The 10,346-nt window shown below is 37.8% G+C and overlaps 2 protein-coding genes across 2 annotated transcripts; both read left to right on the forward strand.

Moving 5' to 3' along the window:
* Positions 1-120: 120 nt before the first annotated feature.
* LOC111611236 (complement C1q tumor necrosis factor-related protein 6-like) lies at positions 121-5,034 on the forward strand. Its single transcript, XM_023347120.1, has 3 exons — positions 121-464; positions 3,429-3,557; positions 3,792-5,034. Exons 1-3 carry the CDS (start codon positions 254-256, stop codon positions 4,070-4,072), a joined length of 621 nt encoding a protein of 206 aa, XP_023202888.1. The 5' UTR covers positions 121-253; the 3' UTR covers positions 4,073-5,034.
* A 3,653-nt stretch (positions 5,035-8,687) lies between these two features.
* Positions 8,688-10,023, forward strand: LOC111611234 (collagen alpha-1(VIII) chain-like). Its single transcript, XM_023347118.1, has 3 exons — positions 8,688-8,935; positions 9,026-9,154; positions 9,655-10,023. Exons 1-3 carry the CDS (start codon positions 8,722-8,724, stop codon positions 9,933-9,935), a joined length of 624 nt encoding a protein of 207 aa, XP_023202886.1. The 5' UTR covers positions 8,688-8,721; the 3' UTR covers positions 9,936-10,023.
* The last annotated feature ends 323 nt before the right edge of the window (positions 10,024-10,346 follow it).

Genomic DNA, 10,346 nt, shown 5'->3' on the forward strand with positions numbered 1-10,346 from the left:
ATTTGGTTTTGGATATCGATTTTCAGGTCATTAAGGTCAAGTTAAGCAATTGGAAACATGTCACAACCCTCAGGCCACTACAATAAAGCAGATCTTCTGAGCAATGCTCTGTGGAATCAGAGCATGTTGCTTGGAGAGTGGGCTCTACAATCACTCTGTCAATAATCAACATCAGACAAAAAGCATCAGAATGGCATAAAAGCAGCGAGAATCAGGGACGGTGTCAGTCTGAGTATTTGGAGACAGAGTCAACATGAACTTCACTTTTTGTGTCCTAGTGTTGCTCTCTGGTTTAACTCTGGTCCAGAGTGTTGCTGAAACAGAAACGTCTGCTGGATCTCAGTCATGCTGTCCTGGCTTGTCGCTCTTCCACCAAGAGCTCAGTGCTGTGAAAACAAAACTGGAAGCTGTAGAAACACAACTGAAAGAGACTGAAAGCCAGCTTCTGGTGCTTAAAGAGAAAGGTAAAGTCTTGTTTTGATTGGTTTAGAAGAGTGGTGCCCAAAGTGGGTCCTGGAGGGCCGGCATCCTGCATGTTTTAATTCTCTCCCTGGTTTAACGCACCTGGATCAAATCATGGCTCGTTAGAAGGCCTAAGAAGAACATTGACATGCTAAGGAGGTCATTACTTCCACCGTGAGAGAACTGAAACATGCAATTTGAATTAAACAATGCCTTAGGAAAATCAAAAAATTCATCTCCAGGAAAAGATCATATTTGTTATATTATGGTTAATAAGCTTAGCAATTCATCTAAGAAGGTTTTATTGGAATTCTATAATAAGATATGGGAAGTGGGTATTTTACCTCTGGCATGGAAAGAAGCAATCATAGTTCCAATCTTAAAGCCAGGTAAAGATCAGTCAAATCCAGCAAGTTACAGACCCATTGCTTTAACTTCTCATATTTGTAAAATAATGGAGAGAATGGTAAATGAAAGATTGAGCTACTTTGTTGAAAAGAGGGGATATTTATCAAAATGTCAAAGTGGATTTAGACAAGGGAGAAGCACTATGGATCCTTTATTATGTTTAGAACATGAAATCAGAAAAGGGCAAGTTAACAAGGAGAGTGTAGTGGCTGTTTTCTTTGATATAGAGAAAGCTTATGATATGATGTGGAAAGATGGATTTTTAATTAAATTGAAAAAAATGGGAATTAATGGATCAATGTTTTATTGGATAAAAGATTTTTTACAAGATAGATCAATACAAGTAAGAATAGGACAACAATTGTCAGAAAAGTTTTTTGTTGAGAATGGTACACCTCAGGGAAGTATAGTGAGTCCTTTGTTTTTTTCTATTATGATTAATGATATGTTTGACAATTTGGAAAGTGGAATGGGGTGTTCTTTATTTGCTGATGATGGAGCAATATGGAAGAGGGGGAAAAATTTAAAGTTTATTGTTAAAAAGATACAAGAAGCAATTAGTATTATAGAAGATTGGTCATTTAAATGGGGATTTAAAATTTCTATAGACAAAACAAAGACTTTATTTTTTACAAGGAAGAAAGCATCTGAAAATTTAAAACTGCAAATATATAATCATGAATTAGAAAGGGCAAGGGAATTTAAGTTTTTGGGTTTATGGTTGGATGAAAAACTTACTTGGAAAAATCATATTCAAAAAGTAGTGAATAAATGTAAGAGAGTTTTAAATGTAATGAGGTGTTTGGTGGGAAGTGAATGGGGTGCTGAGAGGAAGGCATTGAAATCAATATATACTGGGTTAATAAGGTCTGTATTTGATTATGGAAGTATTGTATTTGGGTCAGCATCAGAAACACTATTAAAAAAATTAGATAGTATTCAGTATCAAGCCTTGAGGTTATGTACAGGAGCAGTTAGAACAACTCCAACGTCAGCTTTGCTAATAGAAATGGGAGAGATGCCACTTAATCTCAGAAGATTACAGTTAAAGTCCAATTATTGGTGTAATTTAAAGGGCCATGATGGAAATCATCCATGTCAAGACATTTTAAAATCTAGTTGGGAAAAAGAAAAGAAGAAATTAAATTCTTTTGGATGGGAGATAGAAAATGTTATAAAAGATTTTGGTTTATCTGATATAAACATTAGTCAAACAGTTCCTCTTTCACCAGTTTATCCGTCTCTATTTCATAATAATGTTGTTGATTTAACTTTGTTGGAGAAAAGGAAAGGAGAAAACTTTTCAGATCCATATTTGGTTCAATCATATTTAGATAGTAAGTACTATGGATATGTCCAAGTTTTTACAGATGCGTCTAAAAACTCAAATAGCAGTAATGGGGTATCTTTCATTGTTCCAGAATTCAAAGTTAAAAAATGTAAAAGAATTACTGATGGAGTATCAGTTTATACTGGAGAGATGATGGGAATTATTTTAGCTTTAGGATGGATTGAGGAAGTCCGTCCATTAAGAAGCATAGTTTGCTCTGATTCAAGTTCTTCATTATATTCATTAAAAAATAATCATGCTATTAGTAGACCGGATCTTTTATTAGAAATTCAGTTAATAACATATAGAATTCAAGCAATGGGCTTATTAGTTATATTTACATGGATACCATCACATATAGGAATAAGAGGGAATGAGTTGGCTGATAAATATGCAAAACTAGCTTCAAAATATAGTGATATTGATATATTAGTTCCATTTAGTAGAGAAGAAATCAAATCTATTATTAAACAAAAGGTTAAGGAAAGATGGCAGAGACAGTGGGAGGAAGATAGAACTGGTAGATGGCTGTACAGTATTCAAAGAAAAGTTGGTGCAATGAGGAGAACGGGACGAAATAGAAAAGAGGAAACAGTTATATCTAGGTTGCGTTTTGGACATACAAGGTTAAACAGTAATTTATTTAAAATAGGAAAACATCAAACTGGAAGTTGTGATTTTTGTGGTCAAGAAGAGACAGTAAAACATGTTTTGTTGTTCTGTACCAAATATTCTGTTGAGAGAAGGAAATTAGTTAGCCGGTTACAAGAAAATAAATTACAGTTAAATTTACAAGATATTTTGGGAAAAATTTCTAATTCTAAAGATATAAGTTATTTAATTAATTATCTTAAGAAAACAAAATTGATAGAGAAGATTTAAGTGTTGTTATTTTATTATTATTATTATTATTTTATTTTTATTTATTTATTTATTTTTTTTTAATTTTTTTTTTATTTTATTGTTTTGTTTGTTTTGTTTGTTTGTTTTGTTTTGAGGGGGGTGTATATAGTTAGCGTCCCGATCCACACTCCATTCCAGTAGATGGCGGTAATGCACATCTAAAAGTTGCTTGCCAACCGCCAGAAAAAAGGAAAAGAAGAAGAAAGAAGAACTGAAACATGCAGGATGCCGGCCCTCCAGGACCCACTTTGGGCAACCCTGGTTTACTGAGTTTTTTAGACCTGTTTGAACCATATTTCATGTATTTATTTTTTTTTTGGTTTAGAAGCATTGAAGGTAGTTTTCAGTGCTGCGACAGGTGGGAATGGAGCCATTGGGCCCTTCAGCCAACACCAAACGTTGGTCTTCAGAACCGTGATAACAAATATAGGCAGTGCCTACAACCAGCACTCTGGTAAGTTCAGTTGATCATACAGCTATATGTAACTTACCGTTGTAAATCTTAAAGTCGGAGAAAAACATTAATCAAAATAAATGTAGTTAGCTTGTCAGAAAACGTAGCTAGCTGTCACTAAGTTAAGGAGTAAAAGCCCAGGGAGCGGAAGCCATTAAGATTTCACTTTTCTTCAGAAATGTGAAGGAACATTAAGTCCGACTCACTTGTTTGACTAAATTGTTGCTCCCACAGGTGTCTTCGTTGCACCAGTTCGAGGAATATATTACTTCGCCTTCTATTATCACGCCTCAGGATTACATCCTTCATACGTGCACCTGATGAAGAACAGCAACATTGTTGTGTTGAGCTCTGACCAGCAGACAGTGAATGACGGGGCTGATAATGGAGGCAATGCGGCTCTTCTGGAGCTGCAGCAGGGAGACCAGGTCTACCTCCAGCTGGTTGCAAACAACCACGTCTGGGGAAACGACTACCACACCACGTTCAGTGGCTTCCTGCTGCATCAAGTCTGAAAAATGATTGAATGCTGATGTAAATGACTTAAACTCATTGAACAAACAAAAAGAAAATACCACAGTTGGGTGTTTTGATTTTTGTTTGCTAAGAAATTGAAAATGTTGTTTTTAGCTGAACGAAATATAACTACAACAAAACGTACTCCCACATTCCATGAACGTCACTCATGAGACAGTCGTGAAGTCTATACTTCTCGGGGCCAAAACTGGTAACTTTAGACTACTGACGGGCCACAAAATACGTTAAATTAAAAATGCAAAAATTGGAATATTGGCAGATCTTGTCTTATGAAATCTGTTTATCATTAAAATCCAAAATAAAGGACTAAGAACTGAGAGGTGTGGAAGGTTGGTACAACAACAGCAGATCTTTAATGTATTCCCTGGTTTTAGTGAGAACACCAGCAGCAGCATCCTGGATCAGCTGCAGCTGGAGGATTGATTGTTTAGGCAAAGCTGTGTGGCAGTAATCAATGCGACTGATGAGAAACACGTGGATGAGTTTCTTTAGATCTTTCCTCTAATGCTGGAGATGTTCTTCGGGTGATAGAAGGCCGATTTTGTTACTGTCTTTATGTGACTTTGAAGGTTCAGGCCAGAGTCCATCACTACTACCCAATTTTGACCCTGGTCTCTGGTTTCTAGCTGTAATAACTGAAGCTGTGTCCTGACTCTAGATCTTTCCTCTTAAGGTCCAAAGTTGATAACTTCAGTTCATTTTTTTCTTTGCTTAGTAAACATTTCCATTGATAATAAAACTTTAAACACTTTCTGCATATCAACTTCCTACTTAAGCTCTAACCTCTTTCATATTGTAACAGCTTGAATTTATTTCCTAGTTTTAGTGAGAACAATGTTCCTGGGGTCTTCCAAAACCACAATATTGTTTCATTAAGAATAATCCATGTAATAATAATAATAATAATAATAATAATAATAATAATAATAATAATAATAATCAAAACACTGTTTGACTCTGTCCTGTCTCATCTCACTAGAGCACCATTGAACCAGAGGTAAATGGGTCTGGAGAAAGTGACAAGCAGCATTTCTACGCCCTCTTGTGTTGACAAGTTGCAACTGCAACAAAAACATCAAATAGTTCTGACAGTGTGGGAATGAGGAAATGTACTGCTGCCTATCATCATGTTACCCAAGTATTAATTTACAAAATATCCACCTGCATATTTTCACCAGTCACAAATGAAAGCCTGTTGCCTTTTCCTCAACAGTGTGAAGCAGATTCTCAGTCTTTTACCCGACTGTGAGGAGATTAGCCTGTCAGGTTTTCTCTTTGTTAGCATTCTGGACATGGAGATGGTGGTTCTGACTGAAGTTGGAGCTGACTGCTGTGTGAGGACTGGGCACAGTGAGTTTTGGGATGTGGGCTAAAACCACAAGCTCTTTGTTTAGAAAATGATAAATTTGATGAATGATGAATTATTACATTTTCTTCTCCTTTCCTAAATCCAACCATTTTCTTTAGAAGTCTCCGCCACTTATGTGTGTGAAGTAAACACACACCATGCTAGGTAGCACTCTGCCTCATTTAGCAGCGGCTCGGCTAATGTAAACGACAACGGCGTGCGTTGCCCTCGGTCAACAGGTTTACAAGCAGGCTTGTTGTCTTATCCTCGGATTTCCGAAAAATCCGAGGATACTGTGTGATCAGATTAAATGATCAATACAGATTGTTAAAATTTAACAGTCGATTGATAAATACATGAAATGTAACCAAGACCAAGTCAACAAAAACTGCTGATACTGTCCAAAAGTCTCTATTTACTGTTCCGTTTCCTTGACCTTGACTCTACCAGAGGGCTTACGGGAATGCAGCAACCATTGATCTAACGTGACCTTTCCAAAAAATGCTCTTGAGATTCCTTGTAGCCTGTTGTAAACTCGTGATGCAGTGGTCCTGAGTTTTAATCAAATATATACCTGCTATTCCTTGTGAATGCACAACAAAGTTTTTTGTACATCATTTATGTGGTAGCTTGAAAAGGCATTGAGCTGTTTCACATGTAGTGACATTACAAAGATGAACTTCAATGTACGTTTTAGCTGACTGGCCAAATGAAAGTTGAGGATACATTTGGCAAACGATGCATGGTTTCCTAAATGTTCCTAAAATAAAAGTCAAATAAAATGCTGGTACCAAAAAACACCCTGTAGTAAATACTTTGTAGAGCCTTTTTTGGTTTCCTACAACAGCGTCTCCATTTCACCTGAGATGAAGACTTGAAAAGCAAATTACCTCGAAGCTTTACTGATTTAAGTCGACATCATTTTTCAAGGATGATCACAGATTCTTGACCTGACAATTCTCCTCCGTACATATTTTACATTTCAATTCTTCCATTGCAGCTCTGCTCTTTCAGTGAGATACTCGTTCTTCAAACATATAAAAAAAAGAGAAAAAAATCAGTTAACAGTTGCTGCCATGCTTTTTTTCCTCATCGACTCTCAACAACAAGTGCGGGAAAGGGTGGAGAGGAAGGTGGGTTGGTCAGTGACCTGTTCAATCTATCCAGATAAAACAAAAAAAATCAAACATGTTTGTTTGTGGTTGCAGCTGATGTTTCAACCCCTGCAGCCTTCACCCCTCTCACACTAACAGATTTTTATGCTGTTGGCTGAAGGCGCCTATTGCAGAGCAGCACAGACTCTCCCCTGCTGGGAACCGGGAGTAAAATCAGGTGAAACATTTGTGTGGCTTTAAATGAGACTGCAAAAAATACACTGTAAAAAAAAAAAATATATATATATATACATATATATATCTATATATATATATATATATATACTGTATGTATACAGTACAGACCAAAAGTTTGGACACACCTTCTAATTCAATGGCTAAGAACTGTTACCTTATTGAAAGAAAATCAAACAATTTCTGTTTTGTTGACCAAATTCTTACCATTTGTTGCCTTGTGGTCAGGGACAGAAAAAATAATTTCCATCCATCCATTTTCTGTTCACCCTTTGTCCCTAATGGGGTCGGGAGGGTTGCTGGTGCCTATCTCCAGCTACGTTCCAGGCGGGAGGCGGGGTTCACCCTGGACAGGTCGCCAGTCTGTTGCAGGGCAACACAAAGACATACAGGACAAACAACCATTCACACACACACACACACACACCCCTAGGGAGAATTTAGATAGACCAATTAACCTAACAGTCATGTTTTTGGACTGTGGGAGGAAGCCAGAGTACCCGGAGAGAACCCACGCATGCACAGGGAGAACATGCAAACTCCATGCAGAAAGACCCTGGCCGGGAATCGAACCCAGGACCTTCTTGCTGCAAGGCAACAGTGCTACCAACTGCGCCACTGTGCAGCCCAAAAATAATTTCAAGGTCCACAAATGGCCCCTGGGCCACACTTTGCCTACTACATAATACATATTAAATTGACTTAAAGTCCACAGTTAGACAACTGTGGACTTCAGTCTGTCAATAAAGTTTGAGTTGAATTAAATTAAATACAATTGCACTGAAAGTGTTGTGATAGAAAACATCAATAATAAAATGTCTAAAGCATTAAGTGGTGTGAGGTGATGTCAATGATAATTTCACACACAGTCTCGCTACGACTCATCATCTCAGTCCAACGCTCCAACAAACTCTTGTAAACGGCATCATAGAGAAGCATGGTGGTTAAGACATGCTGAAGAGGGACTTTTTTAAATGCTAGGACATTGTTAGAATCAGACAGGCGTTGTCAGAAATGTCTCATCTGGTTCCAATAACTAGGTTGTTGCTCAGTGGTCCAAAGTTTTCTTTTCACATGAAAATGTTTCCTGATGTTTGTTCCAGCTGGAATTTGAACTTTTCTCTTGTGATGCCAAATGTATCAAGACCCGATTCAATGACCATGATGTTACTGGACATGTTGACCGGAGCCCCATGGAGAATCTAAGGTGTTGTGTCTGGAGCAGGAGTCCTCCAGCTCAGGTATTCAGGGCCGGTTTTCTGCAGCATTTAAATGTCTCCCTTGTTCAACACATCTAAATTCAACCATGTGAGGCTGACGATGCCAACCACAGCAACCTTTTGAAAAATCGCCCCATCATTGGAATGTGGCAAATGGGAAAATGAAAACCTAACATCATACCAAAGGAAAATAAAGCTCTGGTTTTTGCACCAATCACAGTCAACACACGTCTCTGTCGTTCCAGGCTGTCAACTAAATTCCACTGTGTTGTATCAAAACCTAAGCTTGTGTTTGTCTATCTTCTAGTGAAACTAAGCTATACTTACTTCTTCCCTGTATCAGAGTAATCCCTTGAAGTGTTATCTTCACAAGATGCAGCGACTCACTAAAGACGTGTTCACACAGAAACGATTAAAAGGTTTTTTGTCATTCAGGCTCTGTGTTCACAAGAATCTGAAGTATATAATTTTCCTCATTATTATGATTTTCACTTTGAATGAAATTTATATGAGCATCTCTATGTCTGCCAACTCCATTAGTGCCAACATTGATTTTCAAGAAATATTTCAACATCGCAAAAGCACTGATAAAGTAAACGGAGCATTCACAGCATGTTTTCCCGGCAGTTAATCATTAATCCTGAAGCTTTATAAAAACAGCAAACAGGATCAAGTCAATTAGAATAATAGAGACAGCATACAGAACCAGGATGACTTTCAGTGTGTGGTTGTTAGTGTGTTTCTGTGGTTTAACTTTGGGCCAGGAAGGTTTACCTCAAACAGAAGTCGCTACTGAAACCGGGTCATGCTTTCCTGACATGTGTAAGTTCCTCAAAGAGTTTGGAGCCATGAAAGAGAAACAAAAAGTCATGGAAACGAGGCAGACGGAGACTGAAAACCAAGTTCTAGTACTGAGGAAGAAAGGTAAAGTCTGTTCTTGGACATTTTAAAAACATATATTACTAAACAAATGAAAGGTTTACAGATATTTTTATACTTTTTGTTTTATTTTAGATGCATCCAACATAGCATTTAGTGCTGCAACTGGTGGCAGTGGAAGCATTGGACCCTTCAACACAGACACAACCATAATCTACAGAAGACTAATAATCAATGTGGGCAATGCCTACAATCAGCACACAGGTGGGTCATTATATTATTTAAATCATACATTTCTATATTTGAATACCTGTAGTATCAGAGTCACTAGGGTAGGAGTTTACGAACTCTCCTACTGCGGATGTCCAAGACTTTAAAACACAATATTGCTATGATTTTGGAGCGCTTGATGCATCAAACGCTCCAAAATCTTCAAATCACGCCGCGCTAGAAGCTCAAAATGCACCGTGATGGACCGTAACTCAAGTTTATGTGAGTCACCACATAAACTTTGAATGTAAACCGGACACGTCTGATGATCAAAGCGCATTTGATGTGAACGCACTATTAAGACTGAGAGTAAGAGCATATCCAAGGCTAATGCTAGCCTATCTGTGCTAATGGACAGCAATCCATTTGGTCAACAGCCTATGCATGCTAGTCAGCAGCCTCTCCAAAGTCAACGCAATGAGTAACCTCCTTAAATAAAAAGACTGAATCGTGTTTTATAATATTTATTAAACCTAAATCTTGTTTTTCCCCAGGTATCTTCGGTGCACCAGTTCCAGGCATATACTACTTCACCTTCTTTTATCATGCCGGAGGATCACAAGTTGCCAGTCTATCCCTGATGAAGAACAACGAGGCAGTTGTGACAACCTCTGACCACCAAACATCACATGATGGGGCTGATAATGGAGGCAATGCAGCTTTCCTGCAACTGCAACAAGGAGACCAAGTGTACGTGCGGATGCCTGCAAACTGTCACGTCTGGCAGAATGATTACCTCACCACCTTCAGTGGTGTTCTTCTGCGTCCACTCTGAAATAAACTATATATGCTACGCTACTATACGCTTAACGTATAAGCTTTTTAATAAATTTCTTGTCTCCAAACTAAATTTACTGTTAACAGCCCTCGAGTCATTTATTGTGTAAGCACAAGTGGGAATGAATCCAGAATTCAAATTGTACCCGATGAAGAATGACCTTGGAATAATTTCTGCAATAAACCACTAATGTTTACAGGCACATGCAGAGGGGAAGGTGGGGTGAGGGGGGCTTGAGCCCCTGCCCTTTTTATCCTTGATGCCCCTATTGCCCTTTTTGATTTTTTTTTTTCAAAAAATGTGTATTTTTATTTTTTATTTTTAATCTGTATGTCAGAAGGCCTGTTTGTGCCCCTCAGCAATAATAGTAAAAATAAACTAGTCTTTCTGCCCTCAGTCTATTAATGA

Source organism: Xiphophorus maculatus, chromosome 14 (assembly GCF_002775205.1).
Source record: "Xiphophorus maculatus strain JP 163 A chromosome 14, X_maculatus-5.0-male, whole genome shotgun sequence".
NCBI classification, from domain to species: Eukaryota; Metazoa; Chordata; class Actinopteri; order Cyprinodontiformes; family Poeciliidae; genus Xiphophorus; species Xiphophorus maculatus.